Here is a 21967-nt window from a genome sequence, read left to right on the forward strand (position 1 = left end):
AGGTTGGATTTTCCTCTGAAGGGACAATAAGAGCCTCGAGATCTCTACATGTAGGGCCTGCATGGAGCAGAAGGAGGATCAGGCCAAGGAGACCAAGAAGGGGTGCCAGAGAAGAAAGCCATACTGCACACCTACAGGAGGGCAGGTGTGCACAATGCAAATGAGGCAGGCCAGAGGGAAAGGAATTATAACAGAAACCCTGATGGCTGAGTGACTGGGAAGCTCCAGAGAGTAAAAGAAAGATGAGCTGGAATGTCTGGGTTCCGACAAGGCACATCACTCATAGCTCTGGAAGCAACATTGACCTCTCTGAGCCTTCACGTGCTCACCTGCATGTTTTCTACATTCCCACCTCTCTAACAAGCTGTGCATACAACACACAGGAGGAAATCACATGAGCCCACAAAACAGGATCCTTCCCAATGGGCAGGCCTGGGACCGAGACCACTCAGCTTCCTCCTTGACCTGCCGGAGCCACTTTGAAAACCAGGCGCTCCCTACCAAAGCTGCTACACACATTCCAAGCATGGGCAGCCACATCCTGGGGGTACCCCCAACAGGTGTGCGGGCCCAGGTTTGTCAGGAGGGCGGCTCCACAGATGGCAGGACAACCAGACGCAATGAGGCTATTTAAAAGTCTAAGACATACTGGTGACTGGAAAAGGAAAGTGACAATCTGTACAGCGCAAGACACATACAAAAATGTTCACAGGAGCTTTATTCATAAGAGCCCCAAACTGGAAACAATTGAGATGTCCATCAATAGTAGAATAGAGAGAGAAAGTGAGGTACTAGCACGCAGTGGAATACTACACAGCAGTGAAGAATGAGCTACAGGCTCTACTTGGAGCTCACCAAGTCAGTTACTTCTCCGGCTCTCCTATTCCCTCTCCCGCCGGACCTGCGGTGAGGTATCACAAGACCATCTGGAGGTCCTGGGCACCAGGCGTGTGCCCCTGCAAACATCCCACAGCCATGTGCAAGGCAGGGCATGGGCTCAGCTGCTGGGACGACAGGATACCACCAATGTCTCCCAAAAAGGCATTCCTTAGACACAAGTGTGTGCATGGATGTGTGCATGCAGGCTGGGACTGAAATCAGGTGGCAGTGGGATCCGAAAGAGACACAAACACATTTGCTATCTGCTTTCTGAGCACCTGTCCTGTTACAGGCTCTGGGCCAGGGCATCAAGACCTGAGTTCATTTAATCCTTGGTGGTAGTAGTGGCGGGGACAGATTCTGCTCCTAGAGAAAACAGGTGGAAAGAATGGTGTGAGGGACTGGGGAGTGTGGATCTGGAGAAAAGAAATCTACATCTGTAACCCAGCCACATCGTTCACCTTTGGGGTGCCCCTGGCTTTAACATTTAAGCCGGAGAACAAAGTGGTCAAGAGCTTGGGCTCTGAACCCAGATTTCCCAGACTCATTCTCTGCTTTGTTGTTTATCTGCCATTGACCTTGGGTCTGTTTTCTCACTTGCAAGACGGGGGATCATGTGCAGCCCTCACGGCTCTTACGACGGTAGAGGGGTTAATCTATGTGAAGTGCTCATAACAGGCCTGGCTCAGAGTAAGAGTTTCCACGTTAGCTGCCATTTTATCCACACAATGGAAATGTCAGTCCTCCGTGTTCCAGAGGATGGTGCTAAGATAAAGTACAAGAGATTCTACCAAGAGCTGCTAAAAGTGTCTGGAGAACTCAAAAGAAGGTAATGCACTTTTAACAGATCCACAGACCTTTTAAAATCTGGAAGAGAGGGGATCCCTGGGTGGCGCAGCGGTTTGGCGCTTGCCTTTGGCCCAGGGCGCGATCCTGGAGACCCGGGATCGAATCCCACGTCAGGCTCCCAGTGCATGGAGCCTGCTTCTCCCTCTGCCTGTGTCTCTGCCTCTCTCTCTCTCTCTCTCACTGTGTGACTATCATAAATAAATAAATAAAATTAAAAAATAAATAAATAAATAAATAAAATCTGGAAGAGTTCTGAGCAAATGTAGCTACCTGGCAATCCAGGATCCTTGGATCTAGATTCTCTGGAGCTTGCGTTTGGTCAAGGGCAGGAAGAAGTAAGTCCAAGGTTGGTCACCGGAGCAGAGAAACGGTTAAACAGATAAGGCCCTTCCACACCATGGGAAACCATGTACTGCTGGCCAAAAGGCTAACTACAACGTAAAAAAGGTAAGTGACAAAGTCATAGCAGCATATTCACAATGGCGCAAAGGCAGAAACAGCCCAAATGTCCATTAACTGCTGAATGGATAAACCAATTGTGGTCTATCTGCAGGATGGAATATTAACCACCTGTACAAAGAAGTGTAGCTCTGACAACCTGCTACAATTGAGCAAGGTTGTGATTAACCTTGAAAACACAAGCTAAAAGAGAGAATGAGAGAAGCCAGACACAAAAGGCCACACAGTGGGTGATTCCATTCACAGGACATGTCCAGAATGCAGAGCAGATTGGTGGCTGAGGGGACAGACAGGTGAGTGGATGGAGAATGACCTCTAACAGGTACAGGGTCTCCTTCGGGAGTGGTGAAAATGTATTGGAACGAAATAGAGGTGATGGTTGCCTAATGCTGTGAATAAATGATGCACTAAATGCTACTGATCTGTACACTTTATTATTTTTTAAGTTTTTATTTATTTATTCATGAGACACAGAGAGAGGCAGAGACATAGGCAAAGGGAGAAGTAGGCTCCATGCAGGGAGCCCGATGTGGGACTTGATCCCGGTACCCTGGGATCATGCCCTGAGCTGAAGGCAGATGCTCAACCACTGAGCCACCCAGGCGTCCTTATATTAGTTTTTAAGACCCAACAACTAGGGTGCTTGGGTGGCTCAGTTAGTTAAGCATCTGCCTTTGGCTCAGGTTGTGGTCCCAGGGTCCTGGGATCAAGCCCCACATCGGGCTCCCTGTTGTGAGAAACCTGCTTCTTCCCCCCACCCCCTCTGCTGCTCCTCCTGCTTGTGCTCTCTTGCTATCTGTCAAATAAATAAAATCTTTAAAAAAAAAAAGACCCCACATACCCATACTGTCTGCACTTGTTAATCTCTAAAGACAAAAACATGCCAAGAAGACTGAGGCACTTGCTCCAAACCTCACTGCTAGTCTGTGGCCACATGGGAGCTACATACAGGTGTCCTGTAGCAGACCAGCGTGTGCTTCACCCCATGAAAACCAGAAAGGTACTTTCCATACTGGATGAGGATGACCGGGATGGCTAGCATTTACTGAACACCTGCCATGGGCAGTGACCGGGCTGAGTGCTTATAGGGGGACGATGCTGGCATGCAGACACCCTCAGGTCCCTGTGTCCACCTGCACCCCTTTTCAATATGCTTTTGCCACTGACCAGGCACCGGGGGCCATTAGGCTGGCAGGCTTTAAGGGCAGGAAACTGAGTGTCACTCACACTCCAGGGCTCACAGCCCTCCACGGGCTCTGCCCGAGTCCCACACCCTTGCTGCACTTCCCCCTTTCCCTGTCCTGCTTCCTTGACCCCCCAACAGTCTCCTCTGGGGGTGCTCCCTTAATAAACCACCTGCATAGGAACTGTCCTCTCAGATCTCCTTCTGGAAGACTCTAATCTAAACTGTACTTAGAAAAAAAAATAAAAAATAAACTGTACTTAGTTCCTTGTATCCTCAGAATATCTCACGAAGTGGGATTCCTGTTGTCCCCACTGCAGAACCGAAGAAATGTGGGTTACTCAATAGCTAGTTGACTGATGCAAGGCCACCCAGCTGGTTAGTGGCACTACCAGGACTCATACTCAGTCTTGGCTGCAGAGCCCACTCTTGCAACCACTGCCATGCCACTTGCCTCCTGTGGCCCAAGATTCTTATGTTATCAGCAAGTGTACCGGGTAGAACAGCATCCCCCCAAATTTATGTCCACCTGGAACCTCAGAATGTGATCTTACGTGAAAACAGGGTCTCTGCAGATAGTTACGATGAGGTCCCGCTGCATGAGAGTGGGTCCTACTCCTAACACTGGTGTCCTTATAAGAGAAAGGAAAGCTTCAGACACAGACACAGAGGTGGCCACATGGCAGCCTGAGAGTGGAGAGGCTGGAGGGGCACAGCCATAAGCCAAGGAACCCTGGCAGCTGCCAGCAGCTGAGCAAGGCAAGGCAGGAACCTCCCCTAGAGCCTTTGCATGGAGCATGGTCCTGCTGACACCTTGATTTTAGACTTTAGACCTTTAGATCTGAGAGAGAGCACATTTCTATGGTTTCAAGTACCCCGGTTTGTGCTGCTTTCTTAGAGCAGCCCTAAGAAGCTAATCCATCAAGCTTATGGAGAAAGGCCCAGAGAGGGTACACAGCCAGTTTTTTACTGAGCTAAAATTCATACCAGTCACTCTTGGCTTCCACGTAAGGTTTCAACTAGGAGGGAGCTCTCTTACTGGACAGCGGCAAGTCTGATGCTGTAGTTAGTTTTCTGATCAACAATCCTGGGAGCCAGGAGTTGCCAATCCCATGCACAGGTGATGGAAGCGGTTAGTCTCCTTCCCAAGGTGACCCGGTAGGTATGGGTGGGGCTGGGACTGGTGCACTCAGGTGCACTCAGTGCACCTCACTGCACTACTCGCTCTCCTTACAAAGGGCTGCTCTACCCAGCAGTCTCAGAACACACTGCCTTGTATTTTTTGAGACACTGCTGTTCTAGGCTGCTCTTCAGAAGGTGGGTATGTGGCCAGTCTCCCTCCTCTTCTGGTGACAGAGCCCAAGAGCTGTTTCCAGACCCCTGAACATAGCCCCACACCCCTGTCTCCCCAGTCCAATGGCTTTGATCCCTGTGAGTCACTTCTACATAGGTGAACCAGTAGCGTTTCACCTTGCCCTCCAGCTGACAAGACAGATTTCCAAAAATGAAGGACAGAGATGCACTTTTGAATCTGTAGACATCCAGGGAGCAGGATGCAGCAGATGGTTGAAGTGGCTGAGCGCAGCATCCCGGCCCGTACTGGTCTATCGATCACAGTGGCACGCAGGGCCAGCCCCCCTACATAGGCTCCCCTGGCCCATGCACCCCACACCACACAGTGACGCCCCTCAGTGTGAGTCAGGCACGCTGCTCAAGGTGGTACCTAGCACAAGGTCTAACTTCTTGGGCTCCACCTCTTCACAAAGACCCCTCTGCCAGACGTCTGTTCCTCTCACAGGTGGTAGAAACACTTTTGTCCTTGCTGTGTTCCCATGGTTTCCCGTGCAAAATAAAAATAACCGTGAAAGGCATGCCTGGCATCTGCCCAGTCTCTCCACTTGGGTGGGGGCTGGTGGTGACTGGGAAGCCCAAGTCTCCCTGAACTAACCCTTTGGGAGCCTGACCCATGCTAGGTGCCAATTAAGTGTGTCTCGATGGTGGCCGTGTGGGCTGTTTCATGGTAAGCCAACAGGGATCTGGAGAGCTGAGGCAAAGCCCTCCCACATGGAGCGTGCTGCACGCACACAGAAGCAGTTGTGTGCAGAGGGGCAGGCCTGGGTGCTTGGGGCCATGGCCCGTGGTCCCTGAGGCCTCTGTGGTGGCACTGGGGCAGGCAAGAGGGTTCCCAGGTCACCCTCAGAGGCCACAGGGTACCTTGCCGAAGTGTCACAGGCAGACAGCTGTGTATTCTAAAATATGTTCAATGTACTTCCCATACGACCCAGCAATTACACTCCCAGGTAAATACCCCACAGCACTGAAACCACAAGTCTGCACAAAAACCAGTACTGGAATGTTCACAGCAGCACTATTCACAATAGCCAAGAGTTGGAAACAACCCAAGTGTCCACTGATAGATGAATGGGCAAACAGAAAATGTGGCCTCTCTGTGCAATGGAGTATCATCCAGCCACAAAAAAGAATGAGGCCCTGGGACGCCTGGGTGGCTCAGTAGTTGAATAATCTGTCTTCGGCTCAGGGTGAGATCCTGGGATCCGGGATCGAGTCCCACATCAGGCTCCTTGCAGGGAGCCTGCTTCCCCCTCTGCCTGTGTGTCTCTGCCTCTCTCTCTCTCTCATGAATAAATAAATAAATCTTAAAAAAAAAAAAAAAAAGAATGAGGCCCTGACACGTTGTTAACAACGTGGATGAAGCGTGAGGACACCATGCTAAGTGAAAGATGCCAGATGTGAAAGACCACATGTTAATCGATTCCATTTATATGAAACATCCAGAACAGGCAAATGTACAGAGGCATAGAGTGATTGCTTGTGGCTGAGGGTGGGATGGCAGTGGGAGGGACTGGGTAGTGGTAATTAAAGGGGATGGTGTTTCTTTTTAAGGTGACAAAAAACATTATAAAATTGTGATGATTGCACAATTCTGAATATACTAAAAGCCACTGAATGGTACACTCTAAATGGGCGTGGGGATATCTCAATGAAGCTGTTAGAAAACAAGTAATGGCCAATGTTTATCTAGTGCTTACTATGTGCTAAGCACTTTACATGTATTAACTCATTTAATCCTCATAATCATATTCATATTTTACAACTGAGGAAACTGATTTATGTAAAGATAAATAATCTGGCCACAGGTGGAATCCGGTGGAGCTCAGATTGGACTCAGGCAGTCTGGCCTCTGAGTTCATGGTTTTAACTCCTATGCTCTACTGCCTTCATGTTCTTTATTAAAAATTAATAAGTCAATTAATTTAGAGAGAATGCACATATGAGTGAGGAAACGGCAGAGGGAGAGAGAGAGAGAATCTTAAGCAGACTCCATGTCCAGCTTGGAGCCCAAAGCAGCTTGATCTCAGGACCCTGAGATCATGACCTGATCTGAAATCAAGAGTCAGATACCTAACCTACTGAACTACCCTGCCTTACTGTTCTTACAAAAGGAAGGAATAGACCTATACAAATATGGAAATTCTGCAAGATATAGTAAGTGAAAAAAATCAAGGTGCTCTATATCCAATGTGGCATCCTGAACTGGATCCTGGAACAGAAAAAAGGACATTAACCTAAAATATGGTGAAATCCAGACAAAGACTGCGGATTGGTTAATAGTAACATACCAATGTGGGTTCCTTAGCTGTGACCCATTACCATGGTAATGTAAGATGTCATTACGAGAGAATACTGCCAGGAGCATTATGGGAACTGTCTGTATTATCTTTGCAACTTTTCTATAAATCTAAAATTATTCCAAAATAAAAATGTATGTTAAAAATGTAGAACAGGGATCCCTGGGTGGCTCAGCGGTTCAGCACCTGCCTTCGGCCCAGGGCGCGATCCCAGAGTCCTGGGATCAAGTCCCACATCGGGTTCCCTGTGTGGAGCCTGCTTCTCCCTCTGCCTGTGTCTCTGCCTCTCTCTCTGTGTGTGTCTCTCATGAATAAATAAAATCTTTAAAAATAATTTAAAAATTAAAAGTAAAAATGTAAAACAAACAAAAAAACAACACCCATTCTAGACTGTGTGGAACAGTCTAGAATATGTTACCATTTGTGAGGGGGCGAAAAAGGATATTCTCCTTCTGCATTTGTGTAAATATATACATTCAAACATGCATAGAAAATCTGCAGAAAGAGAGTAGGGGGTTTCTAGGGTACCATCTAGGCAGACTGCTTGGGAACAGGAGTGGAAGGGAGACCAAGCTCTTCACCATAAATACTTTAGCATTATTTTATTAAAAAGAAAAAAGTAACATGCGTGCATTTTATTTTTTACTTTGAAAATTTTTCATTATTTTTTCCCCTAGAATGTAAAACATGGAGAAATTGCCGTCAATGTCCTCAAGTCTTGAGGCTGGACACTGGGGCTTCAGCTGTAGAACTGCTCAGGTTCAAGCTTCCTTTAACAGGAAACATTAACTCAGATGCTCAAGTAATTTTTTCTGCTATTCAGCTTTCCAGGTGTATGCAATTTTTTGAGAGCAAAAACTCAGATTTCGCTCCCACCTGAATCCAGATCTGGGGCCCTCGGGCAGGTGTGCCATGTGTGCAACCATCCTCAACTGCTTATGTCTACCTGCTGGAGCAGGCTCATACCTTCAGATTGTCACCTGCCTCACATCTCCCAGGGCTCACTGGGCCAGGAGCTGCAGGGCTGGGGCTGGCCTCTCCTCTCCTCATACATGGATATGGCTTTACTAACCCACTGGTCATATTCTAGATATTTACTGGGTTTTTTTTTCCTGCTTTATTCTATCAAACACTGAGAGGCATGTTGAAATCTCCCACTATGACTGTGGATGTGTTTTTCTTGTTTACTTGTCCACTTTTTATTTATTTATTTTTATTATTATTTTTAAATTTATTTATTCATTCATTAGAGACACAGGGAGAGAGAGAGGCAGAGACACAGGCAGAGGGAGAAGCAGGCTCCACGCAGGGAGCCCCATGTGGGACTTGATCCTGGGTCCCCAGGACCAGGCCCTGGTCTGAAGGCGGCGCTAAACCACTGAGCCACCAGGGCTGCCCTACTTGTCCACTTTTTAAATGAGTATATTTAAAATATACAATTTGGTGGTTTTTAGTATGTTCAGAGAGTTGTGCAACTGTCACCACTATGTTTTCATCAACCCCGCAAAAGTAACCTCATACCCATTAGTAGTCGCTCCTCTTTCCTGACCTCCTTCCAGCCCCTGGCAACCACTAATCTACTTTCTGTCCAGAGAGTTGCCTACTCTGGGCATATTTCTGTTCACTTTTGATTTATAAACTCTGAGGCTAAATTATTAGGTATGCAGAAACTGAAAATCATATTTTCTTGATGAATTGAACTTTTTATCATTACATTACATTATGTAATTACATTACATTATCAATTCATCTTGATGAATTGAACTTTTTATCATTATGATTTGTGCCTTAAAGTTTATTTTGTCTTATATCTGTATAGCTACACTAGCTTTCTTTTGGTTAGTGTTTGTACAGTATATCTTTTCTCAGCCTTCTGCTTTCAACCTTTACAAGAGAGGTATCTTAGAAACAACAGAGTTGAATTTTTAAAATACTTTTTGACAATCTTTATCTAGGACTTTTAGTCCATTTATATTTAATATAACCTCCAGTACAATTGGTTTAAATCTCCTATCCACAATCTACTCCTTTTCTGCTTTGTTATGCCTGTTCTGTTTGTTTTTTGCTTTCATTCAAGGGACTGAGTGTGTATCATTATGCCATTGTGATATTGCAATATGGTAAGAAATATATATGTTTTTAGATAACACGATTGAATATATATACACATGTACATATATACATGTGGTCTTTGACCTATGTTCTTGGCACAGAGTTCCTAAAACTCTTGTGATTTCCTGATAGGGATGAGAGGAGTGTCTTTTGTTGTCCTAACAAGCCTCTTTCCACCGTATCTGAGTTTATGATAATGAGGTGACTCTTGGTGGTCCCCCTAGAGAGCTTCGGGATGGGGTCTGGTTACCAGAGGAACAAACCATGTGATGAGTGATTAGAGGGCTAGAACTTGCAGCCTTAACCCCTCCCCTCTGAGGAGGGGAGAAGGGGCTGGAGGTTGAGCTAATCACCAATGGCTAATGATTTGATCATCCATGCCTACATAATGGAACCTCCATCAGTGTTTGGGATTTAGAGAGCTTCCAGGTTGATGAATGAATATACCCATGTCCACAAAGGGTGCTGCACCCTAATTCCACTGGGATAGAAATTTCTGAACTTGGAAATTTTCCAGAGACCTCGTCTATATACCTTTCTTCTTCTGGCTGTTCATCTGTATTCTTTGTAATATCCTTTGTATCCTTTATAAGTCAGTAATAGTGTTTCTCTGAGTTTTATGAGCCATTCCAGAAAGTATTAAGCTTGGGGTCTGGAGCTATGGGAACCTCTGACTTTGTAGCCAAGTTAGATAGATGTGAGTATCCTGGGGATCTGTTACCTGCCAATTGACACCTAAATTCAGGGCAGTTCGTTGGCCGATCCCTTAACATGTGGAGTCTGATGCTAACTCCAGGTAGATGATGCTATAAGCCAAATTAAATTATTTGTGCCTGGAGAGTTGGAAAATTGGTTGGTGTGGGGGAAAAAGAAACCATCCACTTGGTGTCAGAGTGTTTTAAGGAGAAGGTGGAAAGGAGCTCTTCTGCCACTGTGGAAGGGAGATGCAGGCCCTAGCACGTGCCTCTTAGCCTCCAACCTGGCAGTCCAGAGCACCAGGCAGACAGCAGGCACTCCAGTGATAAAATGAGTTTATAAAGGGCCAATGAATGAGCAGTGTTCTGTCTGGAATCATTAGCTCTTAGGCACCAGAATAACACAGTGGCCCATTTGTGGGGCTGGGCATGATTCCCATTTGGTAGCCCCAGATCAAGGGGTCTCAGAGAGATACAAGCCTTCCTTCAGGGGGCTGACTTCAGCAGACCTGAGCTCCAGTCCTGACTTCACCCACTAACTTGCTCTGTGACCTTGGACATCCCACTGCACTGCCCCTAGCCTCATTTTTTCTCATCTGTTCAATAAGGAGGCTGGACTGAATAACCAAAAATTCAGTAATAACAGTTAACACTTGCTGCATGTATATACCAGGTACTATTCTTTTTTTTTTTTTTCCAGGTACTATTCTAAGTGATTTGTAGATATTAATTCATTGAATCCTCACAACAACCTTATGAGTGACACACGGTTATTTTTCCCATTTTTATCTGGAGAGGAACTTAGGCACACAAGGTCAAGTGACTTGATCAAGGTCATTTAGGAGGTAAGTAGTGGGTTACTTACCTTAGGAGGCCTAGCTCTGGAGCCAATGCTTGTAACCACTAAGACTTTTGCTTTCATTACACAGATCACATGTAAACCAAGGAAACCCAAGGCAAACAGAATTCCAGCACCTACATCAAAATATCCTCTTTTCTCAGTCCTTACAGTCCTTATCAGTATGCTACTTTAGTCTTACAGAGGAGTTACTATGGTTCTGAACTTTAGTTTCTATGCAAGCCCATCTCTCACCCCATCCAGCAGGAGGAGAGGGCTTATGTGGGGACCCAGGAGTTTCTTCAAACAGGAGTCAGAGGTCTGAGATTCCTGGGGCAACAGGCAGCCTCCGATTGGGAAGGAGGCTGTGAGGGAGAAAAGAGCTGATGCAGCCCATGGGGCCCAGGCTAAATCCCATGGCAGTCTTTGCTTCCCCGAAACCAGCAGAGGGCCTGGAGTAAAAGTTCTAGATAACTGTCTGCAGGATGAATGACAGTTCAGGGGTTCCAGTGCCATTCTGATCTGGTTTACCATCCTGGGTTGCTCACTGTGCAACATGGGCCTCTGGCAGGAGTCCAGTATCTTTCCAGCACACTTAGAATAAAATCCAAACCTTGGTCTCCAAGGGGCATGTGATCTGACTCCTGCTGACCCCTCTGACCTCATCTTTTAACCACCTTTGGCCTTGATCATCTTCTGTTATATTGGCCTTCCTGGTTTCATATAAAACTCCTGCCTCAGAGCCTTTGAACTTGCTTCTCTCCCAAGATATTTGCATGGCTCAGTCCATCACTTCGAGGGTTCAAATGTCACCTTATCAGAGAAGCCTTCCTTGATCACTGTGTCTACAGAAGTCCCCTACCAAATCACCTCTATCATATCCCCCAGTATGGGTTCTTCCAGAGCACTGGTCACAAGCTGGAACCATGCCATCTGTTTGTTTACATATCCATCATCCTGCTCCTCTGCACTAGAACATACGCTTCATGAGGGCAAGGGCTTTGTCTCATCCACTGGGCATTCCTCATGCCTATGATCACAGTGGGAGCAGCCTTCTCCTAACTTCCCAGGCTGGCCCCTCCTCTTACCTTCATGCTTCTGGAACTCCTCCTCAGAGAAACTGGCATCCTTGTGCGAGAGGTTGGTCATAAGCTGCTTGTTCTCCTCCTGCAGCTGGGCGATCTGGGAAAGGAGGTCCTGTGCCTCCCCCCGCCATACATCCTCCACCAGCTCCAGCTCCTGTGAAGGCGACGGGCCAGTGTGTGGTGGGGGGTCATAACTTGCCCAGGGCAGCAGCCTCACCCCCCTGACCCTCGGGAGCTGCTTGAACCTGCCAGGGCTTTGGGGTGTTCCCTTCCCCATGAGGGCCAGCACACCAAGAAAAGGCCACCACTAGTCCATGTGGCAACTCTGAAATAAGTAAGAGGTGTCCTTCCTCTGGGCATAGCCTGCATTTGTGCTTTAGGACTCAGCCACATTAGAACTGCCTCAAGAGCCACAACTGTAAGGTCACGCCTGGGCCACGGTGGCCCTAGCATTCCCAAACTCTCTGGAGAGGTCAGAGCCCTGATCTGTGGACAGACCCTGAGTCAGGACCAACTTGTCTCCAAGGGAGAAAGAGGCTTCAAAGACCCTGGGGAGGGCAGCCAGGTGGCTCAGCGGTTTAGCGTTGCCTTGAGCCCAGGGCCTGATCCTGGAGACCTGGGATCGAGTCCCATGTCGGGGTCCCTGCGTGGAGCCTGCTTCTCCTTCTGCCTGTGTCTCTGCCTGCCTCTCTCTCTCTCTCTCATGAATAAATAAATAAAATCTTAAAAAAAAAAAAAAAGACCCCCAGGAGGCCACCTAGCCCCAGTGTTCCCTGTATGTCTGACATCTCTTTAAGCGGTCTTGGGCAACAGATTCACTTTACAACTCTGAGCCTGTTTCCCTTAGTGGGGGAGCCATAATATAAAGACTCACAGGGCTGATGTGAGGATAACTAAGATCAGTCTATTAAAATTATTTTGTGGATGGGTGTAATCAAACAAACAGAAGTGTTGACAAGGACATGAAAAAGTTGGAACCCTCAGGCCTTGCTGGTGAGTATCTTAAAATGGCACAGCCACTGTGGGAAACAGTCTGGCAGCCCCTTAATGAGCAAAACAGTTGTGACCAGCAATTCCAATCCGGGGATCTGCCCAAGAGAAATGAAAACACACGTCCCCACAAAAACCTGTATGGGAATGTTCATAGCAGCATTGTTCACAGGCACCAACAAGTAGAAACCACCCAGATGTCCATCAACTGATGAACAACATTGATGGACCTTGAAAACATAATGCTAAGTGAAAGCAGCTAGGCCACACAGTGTAGGACTCCAGTGATCAGAAATATTCACAACAGGTACATCCATAAAAAGTATGGTGCTTGTCTAGAGTTGTAGGGTTGGTGGGGGAATGAGGAGTGGCTGCTCATGGCTATGGGTTTTCTCTCCCAAGTAATGAAAATGTCTAAAATCGATTCTGGTGAGGGCAGCCCCAGTGGCTCAGCGGTTTAGTGCCACCTTCAGCCTGGGTGTGATCCTGGAGACCCGGGATCGAGTCCCATGTCGGGTTCCCTGCATGGAGCCTGCCTCTCTCTCTCTCTCTCTCTCTCTCTCTCTCTCTCCTGCCATGAATAAATAAATAAAATCTTTAAAAAAAATCGATTCTGGTGGAAGTTATACATCTCTGAATAGATCAAAAGCCACTGAATTAGATGCTGTAAATGAGTGAACGATATGGTATATGACTTATATTCAATAAAGATACCAAAAAAAAGGGAGGGTGCCTTTTGTAAAACCAGAAACTAAACATAGCACAACTGCTATTACAATCAGGACATAATGCTGGTTTTTAAAGCATAGGTACTGGAGCCTACTGATCCGAGTTTGAATCCTGTCTCTGCCACTGACTAGCTGATCCTGTAGAAGTTATTCAGTCTTTGGATGCTTTGGAAATGTGGAAAATAGTGTGATACCTACCTCTGAAGGCTGTCATGAGGATTATGTCAATGTTGGAATAGTGCCCAACACCCAGAAAATGCTAAGGATGTGTTTGCTGCATTCTGCTCCTCCTACAGCCTGTCACTAGCTGGCCCAGGTGGCCGGATAAACACGGCCTCCGTTCATCTTTTAAATAAATTCCTAAATCCCCATCTCCTTTGTCAGGAAACGTGCTGCAGTGGGGAAATGAGAGATAATAACTAAGTATTCACACAGCTGGTTCAAGGTCACCAGGCAAGGTGAAGGATCTGACCAGAGGGTGGAAGTGCTGGTGGCAGGATGGTGCAGGCGTGTGGCCCTCACAGGGGTGGGCTGGAAGAGAGGCAGGCTATTCTATGTTGTTCATCTCTGCTCCCATCTGGCAGAGGCTGAGCACAGAAATCCCCAGGGGGCAATGGTTGAGTGTAACTGACTGTACATCCTGCTCCCTGGAACCTGAGGCTATGTGACCTTACATGGGAAAGGACCTTGGCAGGTGTGATTCAGTGAAGGACCCTGAGATGGGGAAGGTGTCCTGGGTTACCCAGGTGGGCCCAATGTAATCACAAGGGTACTCGTAAGTGAAGAGGGAGGCTAGAGGGTCAGAGTCATAGATGATGTGGTGACAGAAGCAGAGGCCAGAGCTAGTGATTTGAAGATAGTAGTCTGGGGGCACCTGGGTGGCTCAATGGGTTAAGCGTCTGCTTTCAGCTCAGGTCATGATCCTGGGGTCCTGGAACTGAGCCCTGCATCGGGGTCCCTACCAGCTGGGAGTCTGCTTCTCCCTCTCCCTCTGCTGCTCCCCTTGTTTGTGCTCTTTCTCTCTCCCTCTGTCAAAAAAAAAAAAAAAAAAAAGTAGTCTGCTGGCTGTGAGGATGGAGGAAGGGGGCCCCAAACCAAGGAATGCAGGTGGTCTCCAGAAACTGGGAAAGGCAAGGAAGTGGATTCTCCCCTAAAGCTGCCAGAAGGAATGAATTTCCTGATATTTTAACCCAGTGAAACCTAGGTGTAATTTTGACCTGCAGAATTTTATCTAGTTTGTCCATATTGATGTGATCCATAAATATCATACTCTGCATTATCATAATAAATGTATGTTACTTCGAGCCAGTAAGCCATGGTAACTTGTTATGCAGCAACAGACTTTAACTCTCAGGGTTTCCTTTTTTACTCTGCCCTAAAAAGGGGTGGGGTTATGTGTGATTCTTGCCTCTGAGCTGACCACAGCAAATTTATTCTAGACTCCACATCATCTAAAAAGCTCTTCCAGGAAGGCACCCCTGATTGATTACCTCCTTTGCCGTTTTCAAACCCCTTATGCTGGCCTACAATGCTCAGTATAATCAGATCCCTGCATCTCCCTGATCTCACCTCTATTCCTTATATGCTCTATTTTAGCCACATGGGCCTTCTTTGTCTTCCTTTTTTTTTTTTTTAAAGACTTTATTTACCTGACACACAGAGAGACAGAGAGTGCACATGGAGCACAAGCAGGGGGAGCATTAGAGGGAAAGGGAGAAGCAGATTCCCTGCTGAGCAGGGAGCCCAATGTGGGACTTGATCCCAGGACTCTGGGATCACGACCTGGGCCAAAGGCAGATGCTTAACCCATTGAGCCACTCAGGTACTCCCTTGTGTTCCTTGAACACAAGAAGTATATTCCTACCTCAGGGCCTTTGCACTTGCCATCTGCTTAGAATGCCCCTCTCCCAGCTCTCTCTGTGGAGGGCACCACACTTGATTCAGATCTCAGCTCAGATACCACCTCCTCAGGGAAGCCTTCCTTGACTAGCCCCATCTATTAGACCCCCATCTTGGCCAGTCTCCTTCATATCCCTCTGTTTTATTTTCTTCATGTCATTTATCATAAGCTGAAAATTTAAATACTTTAAAAAAATATCTATCTCCTCACACTAGAATTACACCATCCAACAGAGTAGTCACAAGCCACATATGGCTGCTGAGCCTCGAAAAGTGGCTGGTCTAAACTGACACTTGCAGTAAGGATTAAACATGTACCAGACTGGGGTGCCTGGGTGGCCCAGTCAGTTAGGCAGCTGCCTTTGACTCAGGTCATGATGCCAGGGTCCTGGGATCAAGCTCTATGTCAGGCTCTCTGTCCAGTGGGGAGTCTGTTTCTCCCTCTCCCTCTGTCCCTCACCCTGCTAATGCTTGTTCTCTCTAATAAATAAATACAATCTTAAAAAAAAAATATGCACCAGATTTTAAAGACATAGGAAAAAATGCAAACTATCTCTTTAATAATTTTTTAGGTAGTTATGTGAGGTGATGGATGGTAACTAAATTCACTGTGGTGATCATTGCACAATATATACAAATATCAAATCATTATGCTGTATACCTAAAATTACTACAATGTTACATGGCAATCATCTCTCAATAAAAAATAATTTTGTATGTTGATTATATATGGAAATAATATTTTACATAGACTGGGTTTATTATGATATTAAAATGAACCTCATCTGTGTCTTTTTATTAATGTGACAAGCCACATATTTCTGTGGGACAGCACTGCACTAGAAAGTCAGGTCCATGAGGGCAAAGACCTCATCTGTTATGGTCACTGCTATCTCTCCAGTGCCCAGAACAGTGCCTGATACATAGTAGGTGCTCAATAAATATATTTGTTGAATGAGTAAATGAACATATACTGTTAACATTAGAGAGAACTGTATCTGCATAGCTGTCACTTTCTAAGCCTATCTGTAATTTTCCTGTCTTTCCAGGTACCTACCCACTATGCAAGATGAAGATCCAGCTTTCCCTGTCTCCGCACTGCCCACATCACCTAGGAGTGCACTCTGTATGCTCTGGCCCATCAACAGGGTTGCAGACTGAGCAACCAGATAGAACATGTTATGATTGTGGCCTGAGTCTGTGTGATGAGAAGAACTGAGTCTGGGGGTGTACCTGGGGGAGGGGCTGATGGAAGACAGGGTGCATGTTTTACTGGAGCCACATGTGCTGAGAGTGAGTGAGAGAGAGGGAAGGAGGGAGGAATGAACAGACAAGCTGATAAGACCAAGGACATGCTCAGAAGACTTTTGTGGAAATAATACCGTGACAAGCCTTTGAGACTACAAGAAAAAAAAATCAGAGGAGTCTCTCTCGATCCTAAGAATACCAAGAAAAAGGGACCGGGGCTTGGATGGGAAAAGGATTTTGTCTTCTGATTTATGAGAAATCATCCTCCGTGTTTACAAACAAGGTCTGGCTCTGAACACGCTGGGGTTTACTTCCTGGCTGATAGCATTCCAGAAGTGATAAGTGCAGCTGGCTGGGAATTCCATCTGACTCCAGGCCTAGTGGCCTCTGATGGCTCCCAAGGGTGTCTCCCAGCCCAGGTGCTGCAGACTCAAATGACGGGGGTGGGGACACAGGTGCCAGGACTTCTAAGTGACCTGGGCTAAGCCCCTTGGCCCGAGTTAGTAAGAGGCAGCCTTGTGAGAGGATTTCAAAGATCCCTTCCCCCTGTTCTCTAAGAGAGAACGGGGGTGGGGGGTGAAGGGGGGATCTGGGGTAGGAGAAGGGATGCTGGAGATGGGGGTAGGATCTCCAATTTCAGCCTATGAACACCTCACTGAGAGTCTCTCCAGGCCTAAAGACAACAGTTAACACTCCTAAGGCCCTCAAAACCGGCCACGCTCTGTCCCAAACACTTGATATAAGTTAACCAACCCTTTTCACCACAACCCGATGAGATGAGTGCTATTATCACTCCCATTTTACAGCTAAAGAAACTGAGGCACAGAGAAAAGAGGTGACTTGCCTAAGATCACAATGGCAGGGTTTGTGTATGTGCTGCCGAAGGGAGCCCTCACAGTGGCAGGGTTTGAAACCAGGCTGTCCATCTCCAAAGTCCCTGCTCCTGGGAGCTTGACATTAATTACAGGGCTGGGGCATTTTTAAGCTCCCAGTAGGATCCTGGAAATGTTGCCTCACACTCGGGAGCTTGGGTTTCCTTCCTGACCTCAGGGCATAGGGACCTCTGAGGACAAACACCTTGGAAGCTCCCAACACTCTTCACAGCTCTGCCCCCCAGGTTAAGACCACAGACACAGCCCCTGAGGCTATTTTCCTTGAAACACAATAGGTTATGGCCTGCCAGGGAGCTTCAGAGAGGCCAAATGTATTTCCTGAGGCCACACAGCAAGCCAGAGCCCAGGCAGGCACCCTGATTCCTCCAAGGAAAGGCGTTTCCTCCTATTCTCTGTCCAAAGGGTCTCACAGAATCTTCCCCGGGCTGAGGTTGGGGCAGGAAACCACACATCTCCCACTTCCTTTTCCCCAGGCACCTTGTCTAGACTCCCAGCCCAATAGGGAGGCCCTGATTCATGTGCTCCAAGGGATTCCTGTTCGTAGGGCAGAGGCTTAGATTGAAAGCTGCCCCAAAGCACGTCCTTCCCCCAAATCAGGGAAAAAAGCACTAGAGTTACCTCCACTGGGGTTGGGATTCTCTCAGCACTAACTTGGGACAACCCTCCCCCCTCCATTTTCTTCATCTTTACATGAAGTTAATTCCTGCCTCACAGAGCTCTGTGAAGATTAAAGATAACACCAAGGAGGGGAAAACACCTCAGGTCAATAAACTAGAAGAAACCCTGGAAAACATTTTGCAAACGGAAATCCGAAGATTGGGGGGTCAGTGAGCTGGGAGGCTGGAGGTCCCATCCCCTTTACTCTGGGGGGTTCTGGGGTGAGAAGAAAGGGGCTTGATGTCACACCTTCTTGGGTAACACTGAAGGGCAGAGGGGGCTTATTTCATTTCTGGAAAACAATTATTATCTAAGCACTTTAGATATATCACGCTTTAATTCTTCTAAGGTGGGTCTTACCACTATCACTATTTGCCATGCCAAGAAATAAAGCACAGAGAAGTTGAGTCCCTTAACGGAGACCACACAGCTACTACTTGATAAAAGTAGGGCTGGAACTCAGACCTGACCCCAAGGAACTGCCCTTTCATCTCTGAGGCCGCATATGCCAGGTGGCGCTGGCTGGACAACAGAGGGCCAGGGGCCTCGCCTCCTCCCTCTTCCATCCAGTGGGGTCTCTTCTCAAGAGTCCCCGCGTGCACACAGGTGTGCACCCACAGCGGCCCGAAGCCGAAGGGCCCGCAGCTCCCCGCGGCCCCATTCCCCGGATGCGCACGCTGGGGCCGCTCGCTCGCCACCCACCTTCTGGTGCTTGCGCTCCTTCTCGATGCGGTCCATCCTCTCCAGGCGCAGACGGTCCAGCTCCAGGCGCAGCTCATCCAGCTCGGGCGCGACGTGGTGGCGGCTGACCAGCACCTCCAGGATCTCCAGCACACGCACGACCTTGGGCATGAGGCGCGCGATGGCCTCGCAGCCGTGCTGGTCGATGACCCGCTCGAACTCGTGGCCCACGAGCGACGCGATGTCGTACACGTCCATGACGGTCAGCTCGGCCACGTTCTTCTCCAGCGCCGACTCGGCCGCCAGCGCCGACCCTCGGTCCTCCTCCATGGCCCCCCGCCCGGCCGCTCCCCCACCCCGCAAACTCGTGCAACTCCCAAACTTGCGGCTGTCGAGGGCCGCGCCGGGCCGGGCCCAGCTCGCGCCGCCGCGGGCGCCGCGCGCTCAGGGGGCCCTCGGGCGGGGGCGCACGGGGCGGCGGGCCGGCGTCCGCATGGGCGGGGGCGGCGGGGCCGGCGGGCGGCGGGCGGCGGGCGGCGGGGGGCGAGCGGCGGCGCGGCGGGCCCGGAGCCTGCGCCCCTGCGGGAGGAGGCGGCGGCGGCGGCGGCGGCGGCGGGCAGGGCGCGCGTGCGCAGGCCCGCGGCGCCTCCCAAGTTGGGAATCCGAGTTGGGCGCAATGGAGGCGCGGAGTCCAGCGGGAGGGCGGCCGCGTCGCCCTGGGAATCCGCCCCGCCCGGGGATCGCCCCCTCGCCCGGGGCCGGGGGAGGAAGGGCGGCCGCGGCTCCTCCGGGAAACTTTGGCGGCGGCGAGGCCGGCTGCCCGGCTCCCCCCGCGGGGATGCCGCGCGCCCCGCCCCGATCCCGGCCTGGCGAGGGGCGCGCCCGGCCTCCGCCGCCCGGGGGCGCCCGGGTCCCCGCGGGCCCCGCCCCGCGCCCCCGCCGACCTGGCAGCCCCGCGCCCCCGCGGCACCGTCCTCCCCGCGCCCCCGCGAGTCCCGGCGCGCCGCCCCCTCTCCCGGAGCCGGCCGGGTCCTGGCTCCTCCTCTCCCACTGCCGCCGGGGAGGGGTCGGGGCTAGCCCGGGGGCGGGGGGACGCGGACTCCGGACGCCTGGGGGGGCGGGGGGCGGGGCGGGCCCCCCCGCGTTGGCGAGAACCGAGGGGTCGCGAGGTGGCCTCGGGGATGGGGCCCATCTTGGGGAGGGGGCGAGCCCCACCCCCCGCCCTCCAGCCCCCCAGTCCCAGGCGGAGCTGGCGGCAGGGCCCTGCGCTCCTGTGCCGGCGCCGGCGGGGGCAGAGGGACCGGTGGCCGGGTCCCCGGGACCCCGAGGCCGCCTGGGCTGCCCGCCCGCGGAGCCCCGTCCCTCAGCAGCTCCTGTGACACCCGCCGCTAACCAGAGGAGGTGAGGCCGGGGTTTGGATCTGGGCACCGTCGTCTGCCGTGTCCGAGCCCCCCCCGTCCCTTTGACCTGGCTAAGCCCCCGAGTCCACAGACGCCCCGCCCCCAGCAGGGTCTCTCCTGAGCCATCGAGTCCCCCCACCCTCCCCAGGCGCCAGGCGGGGCTTAGGGACCCTTCTCTGCATTTGCACAGCCCGTTGCCTCCTCCCACAGAAGTGCGTCTCCTACGCTGAGTTCTAGCCGCGTGGTTACCCACACGCCTCCCCCGGGAGACCCGGAGCTCCCTGAAGGCATAAAAAAACTTTAGCGCCCTCATAGCGGTGAAGCCCAACCAACCTGGTACAAATCGATCAAAAAAATTTTAAGTTGAAAATGTATTGGACATCCATTTTATACTTGATTCTCGGTGCTTTACAAATAAATACTGCCTCATTTAATCTGTACTCCATCCGCTCTCAGAGTGTGGCCTGGTGATCACTGGGGTTCTCCAATACCCAAAGGGTCTCTGTGAGGTTTTCCCTCTTGCCAGCTTTATATCAGTATGAGGCAAGATGTTCTTGGTGTATTTAACACAGAACAGCATATCACAATAGATCAATAGATTGCACATGCAGAAGCGATGTGAGGATCCAGCTTTCTTATAATGAGCTAGACATTAAGGAGATTTGCAAAAATACAAAACAACACCACTGTTCTCAGTATTTTGTTGGTTTGGGAGCATAGTTCTTTGTTTTTGTTTTTGTTTTTTTTTTTTTTTGACAAAAATATGTGTGTTAGGGCTCCTGCGTGGCTTAGTGGGTTGTCTGTATTCGACTCAGGTGATGATGGGGGGTTCTGGGATTGAGCTCCCTCCGTTAGGCTGCAGTCTGCTCCTCCCTTTCCTTTGCCCCTCCCCCCCACTTGTGCTCTGCTCTCTCCCACTCACTCTCTCTCAAAAAAATAAGATCTTTAAAAAATATATGTATGTTAAAATGCAGTGTGTCTGCTTTTGAATCAGTCAATATTTTTTTAAGATTTTATTTATTTATTCATGAGAGACGCAAAGAGAGAGCGAGGCAGAGACACAGGCAGAGGGAGAAGCAGGCTCCAGGCAGGGAGCCCAACCTGGGACCGGATCTCCCGCTTCCAGGATCACGCTCTGGACCAAAGGCGGCGCTAAACTGCTGAGCCACTGGGGCTGCCCTGAATTAATCAACATTTTTGAGAAACAGTTTAAATTTCTAGTTATAGTAGATATCCATAGATATAACCCACCTAACAAAATCTCCTTAGCGTCTTCAAGTTTTATTTTTTTTAATTTTATTTATTTATTCATGAGAGGCAGAGAGACAGAGGCAGAGACATAGGCAGAGGGAGAAGCAGGCTCCCTGTGGAGAGCCCGAATTGGGACTCAATCCCAGGACCCTGGGATCATGACCTTAGTCGACCTGACCTCAACCACTGAGCCACCCAGGTGCCCCTGGAGTCTTCAGCTGTTTTTAAGAGTGGCCTTGGAAAAGAGTCTCTGAGACCAGAAGATTTGAGAACAGCTGTGTCACAACGTCCTAAGAAGTATTATCCAAATTTTACAAATAAGCAAACTGAGTCACAGAGTGGTCAAATAGCTTGCCCAAGGCTTGGCAACTTCTAAGTGCTAAAACCAGAGGTCAGATCTGTGCACAGCAACCCAATGAGGTAGACATGTGATTATCCCCATCCTGAATCAAGGACAGTGAGAAATAGGG

The 21967-nt window shown here is 49.3% G+C and overlaps 1 protein-coding gene across 5 annotated transcripts in view; it reads right to left on the reverse strand.

The window, feature by feature from the left end:
• The window catches only part of RILPL1 (Rab interacting lysosomal protein like 1), a 45784-nt gene extending 26463 nt beyond the window's left edge, over positions 1-19321 (reverse strand). For 3 of the 5 annotated variants that reach the window (XM_055322163.1, XM_055322164.1, XM_055322162.1), the window contains exons 1-2: positions 18868-19321; positions 11754-11904 (exon numbers count right to left, since the gene is read on the reverse strand). In XM_055322163.1, coding sequence (XP_055178138.1) covers positions 11754-11904; positions 18868-19176 — 460 coding nt within the window. In that variant the 5' untranslated portion in view covers positions 19177-19321. The remainder of the gene's footprint in view (positions 1-11753; positions 11905-18867) is intronic. The other 2 variants (XM_055322160.1, XM_055322161.1) reach the window with 2 other exon arrangements.
• Positions 19322-21967: the final 2646 nt, after the last annotated feature.

The sequence above is a fragment of the Nyctereutes procyonoides genome, unplaced genomic scaffold (assembly GCF_905146905.1).
Source record: "Nyctereutes procyonoides isolate TBG_1078 unplaced genomic scaffold, NYPRO_anot_genome, whole genome shotgun sequence".
NCBI lineage: Eukaryota > Metazoa > Chordata > Mammalia > Carnivora > Canidae > Nyctereutes > Nyctereutes procyonoides.